The sequence below is a fragment of the Geotrypetes seraphini genome, chromosome 3 (genome assembly GCF_902459505.1).
Source record: "Geotrypetes seraphini chromosome 3, aGeoSer1.1, whole genome shotgun sequence".
NCBI classification, from domain to species: Eukaryota; Metazoa; Chordata; class Amphibia; order Gymnophiona; family Dermophiidae; genus Geotrypetes; species Geotrypetes seraphini.
Window position 1 is genome coordinate 214,679,237 of NC_047086.1, and position 18,701 is coordinate 214,697,937.

The following is an 18,701-nucleotide window of genomic DNA, read 5'->3' on the forward strand; positions in this document are numbered from 1 at the left end:
TTAGCAATCTACCCAGCTTATCACCTTCCTTATAAAACTTCTGTTTCATCCTGTCGATCTCCTCCAGCTGCAGCTCTCTGACAACTGCCTCATTTTATGCTTCCACTCCAGCTGTCTCAATCTCTCATAATGCTCTCATTTTTATTTTTCTTGTCGTCTTTTTTTCCTTTCCCTCCAACGCCGTTTTATCAAACACCCCCAATCAGTTCCTTAAGGGCATCCCAAAGTGTCCAGTCCCACATCCCTGTTATCATTTGCCATCGTATTTAATTTCTTCACTCAGGGCCAATTTAAACCTAAGTATGCCACTGATCACGACATATGTTCTGACCCAAAAGTACATGGCAGAAATCATGCAGGAATGCTTACAACAGACTCAAGGGTTGGACACAACTTTTTTTGTTATTATGTATTACCTGTGGAATGGAGATTCACATATAACACCATCAAATATCTTGTACCCCAAAATCTGTGTTAATTGAGTTAGTGTGTTAAAAGCACATTATACAGATACTAGAGCCTCTATGTCAGGGGTGTCCAATGTCGGTCCTCGAGGGCCGCAATCCAGTCGGGTTTTCAGGATTTCCCCAATGAATATGCATGAGATCTATTAGCATACAATGAAAGCAGTGCATGCAAATAGACCTCATGTATATTCATTGGGGAAATCCTGAAAATCCGACTGGACTGCGGCCCTCGAGGACCGACATTGGACACCCCTGCTCTATGTTATCAATATTGTCTGGATTGTAATAGCTTTTTATAATTTCAAAAAGACGCCTCAGCCCCACCACTCCACCGCATATAATATTTTATACAGCGGGAAGCATATTGTGGCGCTTCATCATTGGCTGTCAATTTTTGAATATTGTTCTCTCCTTTTTATCTTTAATTTATCTTTTTATCTTTAATTTTCTATACGTGTTGCTACTAATAAATACTTTTAAGAAATCGATATTTCAAAAACAGTTTGCTTCTTCAGTGTCGTAATATATGCTTTAAAAAAAGTAAATGGTACTTATCTCAGCCAAAACCTGGGGAGTCAGAAGTATTTATTAGTAGCAACACGTATAGAAAATTAAAGATAAAAAGATAAATTAAAGATAAAAAGGAGAGAACAATATTCAAAAATTGACAGCCAATGATGAAGCGCCACAATATGCTTCCCGCTGTATAAAATATTATATGCGGTGGAGTGGTGGGGCTGAGGCGTCTTTTTGAAATTACAAAAAGCTATTACAATCCAGACAATATTATATATCTACCTATATTGCATTTGACTGGATATAGCATTCACTTTATTACACCCTTGCCATATTTCCAACAAGCTCTATGTTATCAATAGCCAGGTCATTTACGTCTTTGTGTAGACCATGCTAGCTCTAAAAGACTATTGAAGACACAGCTATTTCTTGATGAATTTATGTAACAGGACTGTCAGTTTGACAGAAGTGCAGATGTTAGGACAGCTTGATTTTACTTGTAGGATATAAAAGAGTGGATACCATGCAGGAAGATAGTGGGAAAGACTCACCGGATCATAGGCAAGACAGAAATCCTGACAGATTGAAAGGGACACATGAGGGAAGGAAATGCAAGAAAGTAACAGTCCGCAAACTCAAGTGTACGTACACGAACGCAAGGAGCCTAAGGAATAAGATGGGGGAATTGGAAGCTATGCCATGAAAAGATAACCTTGACATCATCGGCATCACGGAAACATGATGGAATGAGGAAAACATCTGGGACACTGTGCTACAGGGATACAAACTATACCGCAGGGACAGAGTAGGTCAAAAAGGTGGAGGTATTGCCCTATACATCAAAGAGGGAATTAACACTACCAGAGAGAACATGCTGGAAATGAAAAATAAGGTAGAGTCTCTATGGGCCAAAATTCCGGGAACAAATGGAAGAGAAAAGAAGATCGGCATCTACCACCGACCCCCAGGGCAGTCCGAAGAAACTGATGGAGAAATGACGGATGACATTAAACGCAACTGCAAGGGAGGCAACGCAGTTATCGTGGGCGACTTCAATTATCCGGGAATAGACTGGAACCTAGGCACCTCCGGTTGCAGTAGGGAGACCAAGTTCCTGGATGCTGTAGGCGATTGCTTCCTGGAACAACTTGTCAAGAAAAATACAAGAGGAAATGCAGTTCTGGACTTAATTCTAAATGGACTACGAGGACCGGCGCAAGGTGTAGAAGTAGAAGGGATGGTGGGAAGCAGTGATCACAATATGATCCACTTCATCTGGACACAGGGGCAAAACATCGATCCAGAACGACAGCCATGGCACTGAACTTCTGAAAAGGGAATTATGAAGGGACGAGACTCATGGTGGGGAAGAAGATTAAGAAGAGGATAAGCACTGTAAAAACGCTACAGCAAGGATGGTCCCCTTTTAAGGACACTCACTGATGCGCAAAATCTATATATACGACGTATCAACAAGGGATCCAAGAGGAAAAAGAACAAGGAACTGGCGTGGCTCACTGTAGTGGTGAAGGAAGTGATAAGAGGCGAGAAGACTTTGTTTAAGGAATGGAAAAGGTCAAAAACAGACAAAAACTGGAAACTGTTACGCCGATCTTCAAGAGAAGTTTGAGGGGAAATCCGGGAAACTACAGACCTGTGAGTCTGACCTCGGTACCGGGAAAGATGGTAGAGGCGCTGATAAAGGACCGCATTATTGATCACCGTGACGGTCATCTGATGAGGACCAGCCAGCAAGGCTTCAGCAAAGGAAGATCTTGCTTGACGAACTTGATGCACTTCTTCGAGGGAGTAAACAGGCAGATAGACAAGGGTGACCTGGTCGACATTGTATATCTGGATTTTCAGAAGGTGTTCGACAAGGTCCTGCATGAACGACTACTTTGAAAAACTGCGAGTCATGGAATCGAGGGTGAAATACTCACGTAAATTAAAAACTGGTTGGCAGATAGGAAACAGAAAGTGGGGGTAAATGGACAATACTCAGACTGGAGAAGCGTCATGAGTGGAGTGCCGTGGGGTTTGGTGCTTGGACCCATGCTCTTCAACATATTTATAAACGACCTGGAAATTGGTATGACCAGCGAGGTGATTAAATTTGCAGGCGATACGAAGTTATTCAGAGTAGTGAAGACACAGAAGGATTATGAAGACCTGTAACATGACATAAACACGCTCGAGAAATGGGCCGTGACATGGCAAATGAGGTTTAACGTGGAAAGGTATAAGGTGATGCGTGTCGGTAACAAAAATCTTATACACACATACAGGATGCCCAGTGCAATACTTGAAGAGACCTCCCCAGGAAAGAGACTTGGGAGTACTGGTCGACAAGTCAATGAAGCTGTCCGCTCAATGTGCGGTAGCGGCGAAAAGGGCGAACAGAATGCTAGGAATGATTAAGAAGGGGATCACAAACAGATTGGAGGTTATCATGCCGCTGTACCGGGCCATGGCACGCCCCCACCTGGAATACTGTGTCCAGCACTGGTCGCCTTACATGAAGAAGGACACAGTACTACTCAAAAGGGTCCAGAGAAGAGCGACTAAAATGGTTAAGAGGCTGGATTTGTTGCTGTACAGAGAGATTAGATAAACTGGGCCTCTTCTCCCTTGAAAAGAGGAGACTGAGAGGAGACATGATCGAAACATTCAAGATAATGAAGGGAATAGACTTAGTAGATAAAGACAGTTTGTTCACCCTCTCCAAGGTAGAGAGAACGAGAGGGCACTCTTTAAAGTTAAAAGGGGATAGATTCCGTACAAACGTAAGGAAGTTCTTCTTCACACAGAGAGTGGTAGAAAACTGGAACGCTCTTCCGGAGGCTGTTATAGGGGAAAACACCCTCCAGGGATTCAAGACAGAGTTAGACAAGTTCCTACTGAACCAGAACGTATGCAGGTAAGGCTAGACTGAGTTAGGGCATTGGTCTTTGACCTAATGGCCGCTGCGTGAGCGGACTGCTGGGCACGATGGACCACTGGTCTGATCCAGCAGCAGCAATTCTTATGTCTTTATATTTGTATGTTTTTTGGAAACCTCCTAGGTTCAGGCAGTGTAGACATTAAAAATAAATAAATAAATAAATATTGAAACCGTGGAAGGCAGCCAACTTACTGGTACCACTTTCTTTGGTTGGAAGCAGTCCTGGATATTCAATTCTGGGGTCGCCGGCAATGAAAATCTGAGTCATAATTTGGCAGTTCACACTTAGCTGGCAAAGCCAATTTTCATCAGTGGGAGGGCTAAGTCCTCCATAGCCCCAGGTACATTAGATAGATTGTGAGCCCACCAGGACAGATAGGGAAAATACTTGAGTACCTGATTGTAAAACCGCTTAGATAATCTTGATAGGCAGTATATAAAAACTTAATAAACTTGAACTTGAAACTAAGGCTAACGGCCAAAGATAGACCTGTTTTATTCACCTGGCTTTGTGCCTTAGCCGGCCAGCCAATGAAAATTGGCAGTGACTAGCAATGTTGAATGACAGCCAGTCACAGAACTAGTTGGCTGGCTATCTCCTGCTGAATATCAGCAGATAGCTGGCCAAACGGGATTTAGCTGGCCGGAAGCCATATCTGGCCGGCTAAGTGCATTAGAGGGGGGTGTTTGTATTTAAATGAGATAATCTTAAAATAATCCTAAATTGATTTTTCTTGAAGGTTAACTTGCACAAACAGAAAACCCAGCACAGTACAGAGGGGAAAATCACAGATTATGTGTTCCTACAAAGGGATACCTAACTGAGAAACAGAAAAACAGAGAAAAGCTATAAAATCCTACAGATGCTACTACAGGGGATAAATCTTTGAAAGAAATAATCCCTGCTCCACCAGTTCAAGCTTTCCAGCAATTATTTAGTCCAAAGTAAAAGCCTCAAAGCACACAATAAGAAAATGGCTTGAAACCTTGCAAGATACCACGCTGCAGACTGTGCCAGACTCTACAATTACTTGCATGGGAAAGGCATTAAACATAAGGGCTCATTTTCCTGTTCATCTCATTAACCCGCCAAGTGAAGAGATGTACGACCAAGATAAAAGGGAACAGACGAGACAGCAAATGACATATTATGGAGACCACCACCATAACACCTCATTGGGCAGATGGAGAGGGGCTTACATTTATCCAGAGCAGATGCCTCTCTTTTGAGCTCAAAGTCAGGATTCTTAAAGAGAATTTCAGGACACCCAAGAGTCCAAAATATTTGAAATTAAAATGAAAACTTGCTGCAGAGCAAACTTGAAAAGGACCTCAAAAGACACTCACTTCCTCAACCATTCTCAGGTACTGCTCTACTCATGAAAACATATTTTAGTTATGTTTCTGGAGAGCTTCTATACCGCTACTAATGACTGGGGAGTCAATTCAGAGCGGTTTACATGAGCTTCTGTAGAGATATTATTATACAGAGTTACAAAGAGCTTCTGTGAGGAGTTACAATACACAGGCTCTATACTGAATTACACGGAGCCCTATGGTGGTGTTACAATACAGAGTTATTAATAATACCAGCATGATTATACCATAATAAATCATCCTACTTATGTTACTGGCACATGATCACATAAGCTCTTATTACCTACACCATCACTGGTTACCATTTGAGGCTAGAATTCTGTTCAAATTTGGTTGTATCTGTTTTAAAGTATTATTTGGATTGTCTCCAACCTACCTCTCTTCCCACTTTGAATTCTATAATTCTAACAAAAATACACGAAGATCATGTTGGTTTTTGCTTCCTTCAGCAAAAGCATGCTATAACAAGAGATCTTTTTGGGGGGGAAACCCTGGCATTTCAGGTTGATACAATGAATTCTTATTGGAATGCTCTTATCCCTCAAACCCAATCTTATTACGTGTTTCGAAAACTCTTTAAAACATATTTGTTTGAAAAATTTCTAACTTAACTGTATTTTTTATCTTGCATGATATATCTGACCATGATTCTTATTTATTGTACTTTTACTTTTTTACATATTTAGAACTGCTTGAGATAAATTAATTAATTTTGATTCTGATTTTGAATTAATTGTAATTTGTATTTCTCTGAGAAGCCATTTGGCTACTACTGTAATTTGCTTTATGTTCAGCTTTCTTCTTATTGTAAATTGCCTCGAACTGATGGTTTGGTGATATATAAAAATAAACTATTATTGATCATCCTACTTATATGCATATGTTTTGTAACAGGGAGAAGCATCCAGGATTCCAGTAGTTTTAAGCTCAGCCACAGTCCCTACCCCGATCCCCCCAAAATGGTGGGAGGGATGCCCATTCCCTCCTGCCACGCAGAACACTCCCGCTCCAGGCACCCCGGAGCCACTGCCCCCCAAAATGGCAGGAGGGATGCCTATTCCCTCCTGCCCCTGGATGACCCCCTCCCCCAAACCTCCCCTGACCTTTTTAAAACATTGGAAGCAGAAAGCCCGCTCTAAGGCTCTCGCTTTGGGCCCACCTGTCTAAATGATGACCCTTCCCCTCCCCAGTGCATCATGTGATGCACGAGGAGGGGCCAAAGGCCCTGATTGATTCAGACACCTAAGGCCCCTCCCAAGGGGAGGAGCCTTAGGCATCTGAGTCAATCAGAAACATAGAAACATGATGGCAGTTAAAAGCCAAATGGCCCATCTAGTCTGCTCATCCGCAGTAACCATTAGCTCTTTCTCTCTCCGATACTGAGGGAGGAGCCCAAGGCCCTGATTGGCTTGACCAATCAGGGCTTTAGGCTCCTCCCTTAGTGTCACTCGAAGCATAGCCAGCTCTGGAACTTGTTGCTGGAGGACAGGGTTGCTCAATGTCAGTCCTTGAGGTCCGCAAATCAGTTGGGTTTTCAGGATTTTCACAATGAATATGCATGAGATCTATTTGCATACAATGGAGGCAGTGCATGCAAATAGATCTTATATGTATTCATTGGGGAAATTCTGAAAATACAACTGGGTTGTGGACCTCAAGTACAGTCCAAGAGCATCCCTGCTGTAAAATATGGTAAATGCAGTTAGTTTAGCTGGGTTTAAAAAAGGTTTGGAAAAAAGGAAGTGACATCACTGCTCAATATTGCCACCTAATTACAGAGTACTAGTCAGCCTGTATGATTATTTTAGCATACGCCAGGTAGATGGACACTTTACCTCTCACTGTGCAGTGTAAATTCTTCTGGAATGGATTAGCAATAATTTTCAATGGATGCCCTCTTGTTGCCGTGGGTCCTTTAAGGAAAAAGAGATCCTCTTCCACCTCGATACGGCCTGTGACAGACGTTCAAATATGTCACAGGCCTTATCGAGGTGGAAGAGGATCTCTTTTTCCTTAAAGGACCCACAGCAACAAGAGGGCATCCGTTGAAAATCAGGGGTGGGAAATTTCATGGCGACATCAGAAAATATTTCTTCACCGAATGGGTGGTTGATCGCCAGAATAATCTTCCACAACAGGTAATTGAGGCCAGCAACGTGCCAGATTTTAAGAAAAGATGGGATTGGCATGTGGGATCTCTTCATGGAGGTAGTTAAGGGGTGTGCCATTAGTGTGGGCAGACTAGATGGGCCGTGGCCCTTTTCTGCCGTCATGTTCTATGTTTCTATGTAATGAGCGGCAAGAGATGAGCAGTTGATCTCAAAGAATTTGCGTATCAAGGTGAAGGCTCTGTTAGTAATGAGGTGAGCACCTCAGCATGCCACATGTATGATTGCACCAAGTTTGCTGGTGTGCAGGTTGGTGACAGTAGGTATTGGTTGTGGTGGCTGTTGGACAGAAACTTTCTGAACTGGTTGGATCTAGCTTGGTCAGAGGCCCAGTCCACCTAGGTTGTCGAGACACAATCTAAGATCCTCCAGCCTCCTTTGCTGAAATGATTGATCAGGAGGAGATGCAGTTTAATGAGTTTGTTTTCCAGGTCTGATAAGAAAAGCCACAGCACAACGGCCGAAACATCAGTTCCACACATCAGTTCCACTTACTCAGATGCAGCAAGACCCAGACAACTGCAACAATTACGTCTGGTTACCTTGGTGGGGAAAAATTTATGGTGATCATGGTTTGGATCTATGTTGTTTGACTTTGTGCTAAATCTACCATCTCCTATTGCTGTTATTTCTAAATACTCCCACAGCGACTTCTCATGTCATATTGTGAGATGAATTTAAAGCTACTGTTCGAGGGAATAATTAGGTGGAGAGCGTGGAAAAAGAGAAAAAGTGCAGAAAATAGAGAACCAGGGAATCCAGCTGGATGGGAACCTGAGGCTCTGTTACATGTGGGAGGGGTAGGGCAGTGGTCCCCGACCCTGTCCTGGAGGACCACTAGCCAGTCGGGTTTTCGGGATAGCCCTAATAAATATGCATGGACCAGATCTGCATTTCTATCAACTTCATTACATGCAAATTTCTTTCATGCATATTCATTAGGGCTATCCCGAAAACCTGACTGGCTGGTGGTCCTCCAGGACAGGGTTGGGAACTACTGGGGTAGGGGGATGTTTGGAACTGGAATACTTCACGGTGGCAGCCAGATATGAAACTGCAGCAAGCTGGAAGAGACTCGAGGGGCCTACCTCTGTGAGCTATTGTAACCAAGTTAACAATTATTACCAGCTGAATAAGTTGACAGCTTTACAATATGGGAAGATGCGAGAGATGGAGAATAAGTAAGCCAGCTACTGGCAGTGGCTGCAAAAGTTGCAACATTAGTGCATATTTTCTCTTACGTAGGGGCCCATATGCATTTGTTTATTCATTTTTTTTTAGCTAGAATGTACTTGCTTCTTAGGGGTATGGTGTACGGGGTGGGCCATTGTTATAAACCTGGATAAATTTGAATTTGAAGGTAGCAGCAGAGTTTACTTAAGTGTATACTTTTTGCAATGCAAATTATAGTTTGCATTGTTCTATGATTCCAATAAAGAGTTAAATGAAAAATAAAGGGCTTGGATGAATTCCTGGAGGAAAATTTCATAAACCATTGCCGAGATTGACTTAGGAAAATCCATTGCTTATCCCCGAGGGTAAACAGAATGGAATCTTTTCACTTTTATGATCCTGCCAGGTATTTCTGACTTGGATGGCCACTGTTCATAGTCCTTTGGTTTGACTCAGTATGGCAATTCTTATGTTCAAACTGACAACACCATGTTCCCATTTTTATGCAACTCAGAAACTGCTAGCATACATATTCACTTAATGCCTTATGTAGAGAATGACACGGTGACAAAATTCATCACTGTTCCTGTCCCCGCGGATAACCGCGGAAAACCATCTTCATGTCATTCTTTAAGGAGAGAGGGAAGAATCAGAATATGAATGGCCATAACCACTAACCCTCAAGCTTTGCGTTGAAGAATGCTGGGGCAGAAGGACCGAGGTTGAAATAGACACTGCAAAATTAGATGGGATTATTTCCCGCGGTTATCCGCGGGGACGGGGACGGTGATGAATTTTGTCACCGTGTCATTCTCTAGCCTTATGCACTGTGTACTATTTAAAAACAAGGACACTGAAAATCTAGACAAAAATATATTATTAACACATAAGAAAGCTATCACCAGCAGCTTGTGTTGGCCTGCAATGGCGTACCCAGCTCGGCTGCCAACTGGAACAGAGCAAACCCCTGCTCCAGGGGCAGCCCTCCTCCTTCAAGAAATAAGGGGGCACATCGAGCAGTCACAGAAGAAGAAGTTGACATCAGAGGACACAAGGGATTAGCAGAGTTGAAAGCCACGCACGTAGACTGCGGCTCCACGATATCTTGATGCACCATCTTAGTGTCTGCTCCCAGGACAAGCCGCATCCACCAGCCCGACTCTTGCTACACCACTGGTTGACCTTTGTTCTTATAGCAAGAAACTGGCCTCTGCTCTCTCCGTCATCATAAGAGTACAAATGGAAAAGGCTGGCCAGCTTATCGATTTCAGGTTAATGAAATCCCTTTTCCCTACAACTAAGAAATGGCCTCCCAGTTGATCTCTTCCCCTTACCCCTCCCCCAACCGTGCTTCTGCTCTATGTCCAGGCCCAGACTCACCTATGCAGGTGAAATCTTCCTGCAAAACTCTGTCTCCTCGGCAGCTGCAGTCCACGCGCCCTTCGGCAGTAAGAAAGCACAGGTCCTCACAGCCGCCATTATTAATCTTACAAGGGGAGAGCTCACCTGAAAACCAAGGGAAACAATTCAGCTGACAGAACTAAAGACACAGTTTTTCGATATGAGCCAGCAACAGCGAGGGACGGCCAGGTGCATACATGTAGATGCCTTCCTCTAGCCAATAATTTTCCTCACTGGCAGAGTTGACGAACTATTCATGATCTTTACTATGCAAAGCTATGGTATTATTGTGTAGTTATGATTTCTGAGGATTGTTTGCATATTTATTCTATCATGTTTTTGCTATAAAATTCTGTATGTAAATTATGTAAACTGTTTAGTTTTAAACGGTATAGACATTTTAAAAATAAATAAATAAAATAAAAAAATGTAATGGTTTGTACACAGAGGGTGGCCCAGAATGTACTGGTGCTTATTAGCTTAGAACTCAGTTTTTTTTGGTATCACAGAATAACTGAGTAAACTAGTTTACTTAGCCTTCCTCAAACAAACTTTACATGAAAGTTCACTAGCCTCTTCCTGAGCCCAAACACTTCCTCTTCTCAATCTTTTGTCGGTCTTGCTACTTCTTTGAGGGAAGGAATTTGCCAAACCTGTGCCAGAGCGTGTTAATGCAGGGATCTCAAAGTCCCTCCTCGTGGGCCGCAATCTAGTCGGGTTTTCAGGATTTCCCCAATGAATATGCATGAGATCTATGTGCATGCACGGCTTTCAGTGCATATTCATTGGGGAAATCCTGAAAACCCGACTGGATTGCGGCCCTCAAGGAGGGACTTTGAGATCCCTGTGTTAATGGCACCTTGGCGACAAGGCTGCAACAGCCAACATAGCCTGACTTCTTGATGTACAAATGTAAAAAAAGATTTGAAGCCCTCAAGCCAGCAATCATCTAGTTAGCAAGAGAAAGCTGCTTACAGCTATTGGTGTCGTTGGCCACGGCGATGATCCCCATGGGCTGCTGCGGAATGTCAACCCTCAACATCTTCATGTCTGTGCCTACATACTTGTTGGCCCTCTGCACGGCTCTGCGTACCCAGTCCGTCCAAAAGATGTAATCCCCGTAGACGGCCAAGCCAAAAGTATGAACTGGTTCAGATTTTAAAATAACCTGTTGGACGATAAACAGAAAATCAATGGAATGAATTTTACATTGTAGATGTAACACCCATTAAATAGGCAAATCTCACCAAAGTACAAATAATGCAATTTTGGTTCTCTCCATTCCTCTCGACCGAATATATACTCTGCTTTAATTTCACAGGCACATGACTATCATTAGGCTTACTGGCACCTTTTCAAGTTTATTTTTTATTGATTTACCGCCTATCAGTAAGTCTAAGCGGTTTACAGTAGATTTAAAATAAATATTTAACAAAAAGGTGTTAAAAACAGAGACAAAAGTGAACAGCGTAAAAACAAAGGGCTCCTTTTACAAAGATGCGCTAGTGTTTTTAGCGCATGCATTAGATTAGCGGGCGCTAGCCCCGAAAAATTACCGCCTTGATAAAAGGAGGCGGTAGCAGCTAGCGCGTGGGGCATTTTAGCGCACGCTAAGCGCGCACTAAAACCGCTAGCGCACCTTTGTAAAAGGAGCCCAAAGACTTGATACAGAAAGGATAGAGGGAAGAAATAAACATTTAAAAAAAAGGAAAACACAGATGGGAAAGGAATGTTTCTTGTTCGCTATCGTTGACTGAATCCTCTTAGACATTGTAAGCGTCTTTAACATGAATATTTTAAGATCTGATTGTTCATTTTCCATTACTTGATACAAATGACCCATGGGCCCCAAGAATTAATAAAAGAGCTCAGGTCTTGCACATTCGGTGCTGCCTTTTCATGGATTCTGTGGCTGACTGCAGGGGGCCCTCAGTGATCACCCCACTCCTGAAGAATGACCTGGCATCTTTTTTTTTTACTAGAAAAAATGCACTAAGGTTACCATATGTTCAGGTGTCCCCAAACATGTCCTCTTTTTTGGCGACTGTTGGGGCATCCAAGCGGTTTTTGTGGATGTCTGTTTTTGTCCAGGTTTTGGTTGGAGAGCTTGCGTCTGCACAACGTACAGTGGTGCCTCACACAACGAACTTAATTCGTTCCAGGAGCAAGTTTGTTATGCGAAAAGTTCGTTATGTGAAACGCGTTTTCCCATAACAATACATGTTAAAAAAAATTATTCTTTCTGCAGCATAAAATATGCTAAGATGGCATAAAAAAAGATAAATTTGTCAAAATGGTGAAAATGGTGGTCTTGCTGAGGCCAAACTCTTTGACGAGGTCACACTGTTTTACCCCACATTCACTCCTTCTAATTATTTCCCGTTTCATTTCAACAGAAATCACCTTCCGGGGTCACGTGATGAGGCTTAGCTGAGCGGAGGCTTCCAGCCCGAGCTCCGTTCCCTTCCAGCCTTTTTAAAAGTGCTTACCTCGTGGCCGGGTTTCTATTTTGGTCTCCGGGACAAGCTGAGATCTCGCAGCGCACGGTGGTAGCGCGAACTTGCCTCGGGGATAGCGTCGGGTCCTGGGCCATGCCCTCGAAGACTCCGCGGCCCGTTAAACTGCGACAGACCACGCTCCCCTCAAATATGGCGGCCGCCAGCGCGTCTCCAAAAACCACCGTCGCGCTGCAGGAGGAGACAATCAGGGAGCTGACTCGGCATTTGTCGGCCCTAATTGATGATAAATTCGCTCGTTTCCAAGCGGCGGTGGACGAGATGAAGGACTGTGTCGAGCGCCAGGGGTCCCAGATCACCCAACTAGAGCAACGGGTTTCGGCCCGGGAAGATGAGGCGGGGCTGACTGAGACGCGGGTTCGAGATCTGGAGGCCACCTGTAAGTTGCTCCACTCCCGTCTGGAAGACCAGGAGAACAGGGGGCGGCGAAATAACCTGCGGCTCATTGGCCTCCCTGAGCGGGTCAAGGACACGGAGCTGAGAGACCTCATGGAAAAATGGCTGCCTGAACAGGTTGGCTGGCACCCTGAAGCAGGAGGCTGTGTGATTGAGCGGGTGCATCGCATTGGGACGGTGAGAGGGGATGAGGCGCGCCCTAGACCGGTGATTGCCCGATACCTGAATGCAGCTGTCAAGGACCGTATTTTGGCGATGTTCCGCAGATCTGGGACTTTGGCCTACGAAGGGGCGAAGCTCCTGCTCTTCAATGACTACTCGGCTGATGTGGCGGGAAGACGGAAGGCCCTGGCTCCCTATTGCACGGAGCTCCGGAACCGTGGTATGAAATTTGCTGTCCTCTTTCCAGCCAGGGTCCGGATTCATACATCTGATGGGACTCGTCTGTGTGAGAACAAGGAGGAACTGCAGGCCTTTTTGGCGGAGCGTCGAGGAGAGGCTGCGTCTTAAGTTGTCTGGTCCTGTCATACCAGGTCCTTGCTGCCCCTGACTCCCCAAGGCTCATATGGGTTCCTTCTGTGGACTGGGGGAGTGGGGTGGGGCCATTTGGGACTCTTGGTGCCGAGGGGTGGCCCCTAGGGGGGCTCCCTTGGCCTCTGACTGGCTGCCATGTCCCGGTACATTTTGGGCCTGTCGTTCTCTGGTGTCTGGTCCATGTTCTCCCCCTGAACTGGATGGCGGACTTTGTGTCGCCCGTAATGCTGGTTTATACTGTTTTCCGGGGGGGGGGAGCTCTGTTTGTGTATTTGTTTGTCTGTTTATTTGCCTGCTCAGGTTGGGGATATTAATGACTCTATTTGTATGCCTGACTTTGGAGTGGAGGCACCTCATTTGAGGGCTGCTCACCTTCCTGGGAGTGCTGGAGTCCTGATCTGAACGGGGCTGTTATTATGGTTGTTCTCTGAAGGTTTTGGGATTTACACTGTATTTCTTATGTTTTTTGCACTGTTCATTGTTTCTCTGTTCTATGTAGATGGGCTGGAGGGGGGCGGGGGAGGGCTATATGGGGATGTTTTTTACCTTTTGGTTTTGGGGGTTGTGGGTGATGGGAGGGAGGGCGAGCCTGTCGGGGGGTAGGGGATGGGATGGTTGCATTGTTGTAGTGAAGGGGGAGGGAAACAGGGTGCAGGCTGTGCGGCTGGGGGGGTTTGAGTGGGGGTTGTCTGTGTGTTGGTTGTGGGGACTGTTTGTGGGGTGTGGTTGGCAGGGAGGGGGGAGGGGGAGGCGGGGTTGTGAGTACTCTTTTCTCCATGGGATCCTCCAGACTTGGCAGGGGAGGGTTGTGGTGGTCCGATGGGGGATCTGGAGGGCTTCCCTGCTGCACTCCCCGGGCTTTTCCATGGTGGGGAGGTGGGGGGTGGGGAGGAGTGGCTGGGTGGGGGCTGCATTCTGGGGGGGCTGGGGGTTGGTCTGGCCTTGGAGGGGGGTGGGTTGGGTTAGGGGGTGGGTATCCCCTGGCGACGGGGAGTCTTTCTCTTCTTTCCTTTTTCCCGGAGGGCTCTGCTGGGAGGCTCTTTGGGAATATGAGACCCTATGTATTACTTTCTTGTTTCTAGGTAGCTCCCATGGATATGGCTGATCTGACTTATATAACTCTTAATGTGGATGGTCTCCACTCTCCCATCAAACGTAAGAAGGTGCTGTCTTTCCTGAGGAGGGAAAGGGTGTCAGTGGCTTTCCTCCAGGAGACCCACCTTACATCGAGTGAACACTCCAAGTTGGTCAGGGATTGGGTGGGAGAGGCGGTATACTCTTCTTATAACTCCAGACAGCGTGGGGTCGCGATCCTTATCAATAAAGCGGTGGTGGCAGTTACGCATAAGACCATTGTGGATCCCCAGGGCCGTTTTGTCCTTTGGGCTGGCACCCTACAGGATCGCTCGGTGCTCTTGTGCAACGTTTATGGCCCTAATGTGTATGATCACTCTTTCTTTTCCGCTGTGCTTGCTCATATTTTGGCCTTGCCTAATTACGAGCTCATCCTGGCGGGGGATTTCAACATCACTAGCGATCCCACCCTAGACTGCAGACCTCCGAGGGCGGTGCGGGGAGACAACGAGCGCATTGGCGTAAATTTTTTGATGAGCGAGCTGGGACTGGTGGATGTATGGAGAACTCTCCATCCTGGGGAAGTGGATTTTACGTTTTACTCCGCAGTGCATCATACCCACTCCAGGTTGGATTACATCTTGATGCCGTCACAGGCCATTGGTAGGGTGGTACGTACTCACATCCTCGATGTTCCCTTCAGCGATCACGCGGCGGTCTCCCTTACCTTGCACTGGCAGGGACCTGTCCATGACCGTATATGGCGCTTGAACCCCTCACTTTATTTAGATAAAACATTTCATGCCTATCTTGAAACGGAATGGGATTTTTACTGTCAAACCAATGGTGGAGGAGAGGTCTCTGATACCATCTTCTGGGAAGCTGCTAAGGCCTTTCTTCGGGGTCGAATTATCGCCTATACGGTGGCACAACGTCGGAAACGCGACGCAGTTTTAGTGTCTCTCACTCGTCAATTACGTTTGTGTAGGAGTGCCTTGCATGCTGCACCTTCGGAGGCCGGTAGGGCGGAATATTTGAGCCTGCGTAAACAAATTGACGTCATTTTTACTGAAAGAGCTATGTCCCATATTGACGTCTACAAGTTTCGGTTGTATCAATGGGGAAATAAGGCGGGCAAATTGTTGGCCAATCTGGTGCGCCCTTTTCGTAAGGCTACTCGTATCTCTCGCATAAGGGCGAGCGCTAACATGGTTTACACAGGGGAGGCTGAGATTCAAGACCAATTTGTTCGTTTTTATCAGGATCTCTACGGCCCGGGCCCTTATGATCTGGAGGCGCGTGACACTTTTTTTCGGGACCTTGTGTTACCTCGAGTATCGGACCAGCAGTTAAGTCTGCTGAATGCCCCTATTTCGTGTGATGAGATTACAACTGCGGTGGGGGCGTTGAAACTTGCGAAGGCTCCTGGACCGGATGGTATGGGGCCAGAATTCTATAAGATTCTGAAATTTAAAGTGGGACCGGCATTGGCGGCCATGTACGCTGACATGCAGAATACGGGACGGGTTCTCCCCGCTCAGAACCATGCCCATGTGGTGGTCCTACCAAAGCCTGGAAAGGATCCGGAATTGGTGGGCTCGTACCGGCCGATCTCCCTTTTGAACCAGGACATGAAACTCCTTACGGCAATTCTGGCGCGCCGATTGGCTCAAGTGATTCCTCACTTAGTTCATGCTGACCAGGTGGGCTTTGTCCCGGGTCGATTTGCCTCTGCCAATATCTTGCGGGCGATGGTAGCCCTTGGGGAGGGCAGGACTCGCACAGGGGATGATCTATTGGCTAGCTTGGATGCGGAAAAGGCCTTCGATAAGGTGACTTGGCCTTATCTTTTCTGGGTTGTGCAGCAGTTCGGTATTTCTGGGGCCTTCCATCAGTGGATTACTTATCTCTATGCGTCTCCTACGGCCCAGTTGCTTATCAATAAGTGTCGTACGCAGTCCTTCTCGTTGTATAGGGGTACGCGGCAGGGCTGCCCACTGTCCCCACTTTTGTTTATCCTATCTTTGGAGCCTCTGGCCCAAAAGATTAGGACCTGTTCAGATATTTCGGGCATCCGGGTGGGCGCTGAGGAGTGTAAGGTCTCTCTTTTTGCGGACGATATGTTGATCTTTGTGAGTAGGGCGCGGGAATCGATTCCCTGTCTGACTGCCCTTATTGGGCAGTTTGGGGCATTCTCGGGACTTTGCATTAATTTTAGTAAGTCAGAGGCCCTTCCAGTCTCCTCCCCGTGTGCCTCGCGTTCTGATCCTGGATTTCCATTCCGTTGGGCTGCGGGGGAACTCAAATACCTGGGTATTTTCCTCGGAGCAGACTGGTCCACGGTGTATCGCCGGAACATATCTGATCGATTGAAAACATTGCAAGACTCATGTGTGCGATGGGGTGAGCTGCCTCTCTCTTTGTGCGGCAGAATTGCTTTGGTGAAGATGGTGCTGCTCCCCAAACTTCTTTATCCTTTGCAGATGATCCCTATCTGGATTAAGGCGGTGGATGAACGTCTCTATCGATCTACTATTGGCTCCTTTATTTGGCATAATCGGAGGGCAAGAATTAGTTGGCGGAAGCTCACTCTGAGTAGGGAGGGGGGGGGCTGGCTTTACCAGATCTACGCTTGTACAATGTCGCCGCTCTGATGAGATGGGTCCATGAGCTTTTTACGGAGGCTCCTCGTTTTGCCCCAGGGGGGCTGTTCGATTCCTGGACGACACCTCATAGAGCTTTTGCTTGTTTGACTTGCCCTCGGTGGAGGCTCCCTCGCTTGGGTCTTGCTTCGGTCTGGTTCCTTCCCCTTTGTAGGGCACTGCGGTGGTGGAGGCATAGGATTGGTCAGGGACAGGGCAACTGGGCTCTTCAACTGATCAGCCACAATCCTGATTTTCCCCCGGGGGTGGGACCCACAGCGGGAGTGGAGACGCGATTCGGCCCCTGTTTCTGTCTGGGTCACGTGTCTGCGCTGGGCTCTGATCCTTTTGTTTTTCCCTCCTTTAACACCCTACGTATTAAGTGGGACTTGCCGCGCATGCCCTTTTTCGCTTACCTCCAGTTGCGGCATTTTTACATGGCCAGCCTTCGGCGCACTCCTGGGGGTGGCTCTTTTTTACGGGTGGACCTGATTTTCTTGTCCGTACCTCCGGCTCATAATTCCTTATCCTTTTGGTATCGGACGGCAAGGGCGGAGAGGGCAAATACTTTGCTGCCTGACCTGGCTGCTCGATGGTCTGGAGACTTGGGGGAGGAGGTCACGTCGGGGGAGCTTCAAGCTTGCTTCTCCGAGGTCACTTCGGGGGCCCGCAGTGTACAGCTCCAGGAACTTCAGTTCAAACTGCTCCATCGTACCTTTTTTACCCGGCTCCGGGGTCTGCAGGCGGGTTTGTGGGATTCAGCGGATTGCACGAAATGTGAGCGTGCGTCGGGGACACTGTTGCACATGATCATTGAATGTCCGTCTCTGGGTGTTTTCTGGAATGGGGTCTTGGACTTTCTTGTTCAGATCTTGGGAGTGCCAGTCCAATGGTCTTATCGGATTTTGGTTTTGGGCCATGGGGTGGAGTTCTTGGATCAGGGTTTCACTGCTGCTCAGTGGCGATTTGTCTATGTCGCTCTCCTGGTTGCCAAGCGGGGGGTCCTTAGCAAATGGATCGATGTGGAACCACCGGTAATAGTGGGGTGGCATCGGGCCTTGAGGGAGGTGGCACATTGGGAGCTGAGGGGTATACGGGGACAGCCGGGGGGGCAGACCCTGCTATATCAGTCTATCTGGGAGCGGGCTCTTGCTGAGCTTTCTGCGCTTGCTGCTCCCGTTTGAGGCTGTTCCTCCTTTCCTTTCTTCCTCCTTTCCTTTCTTCCCTTTCTTCTCCTTTCTTCTCTTTCCTTTTTCTTCTTTCTGCCTTTTCTTACTACCTTTTTTCCTTTCTTTCTCTATTCTCCAGTCGCTGGGGGGGGGGGGGGGTAGCAGGGTGGTTTTGGGTTGATTTGGGGGGGGCGGGGGGGGGATTCTTCTCTGGGAAAACGAAGGAGGTATGCGGCCAGCCTGGTTCTTCTTACGGGTTGTTTGGTGGGTGTTGGGTCTTGCGGGTCCTGGCTGATATCGGGGAGTTTAGAGGGGGGGGGGCTC

General features: G+C 46.7%; 1 protein-coding gene across 1 annotated transcript in view; it reads right to left on the reverse strand.

The window, feature by feature from the left end:
- The window catches only part of LRP1 (LDL receptor related protein 1), a 777,705-nt gene that overhangs the window by 239,402 nt on the left and 519,602 nt on the right, over positions 1–18,701 (reverse strand). Inside the window, exons 44-45 of the mRNA XM_033939435.1 lie at positions 11,022–11,214; positions 10,026–10,151 (exon numbers count right to left, since the gene is read on the reverse strand). Of these exons, the coding sequence (XP_033795326.1) occupies positions 10,026–10,151; positions 11,022–11,214 (319 nt within the window). The remainder of the gene's footprint in view (positions 1–10,025; positions 10,152–11,021; positions 11,215–18,701) is intronic.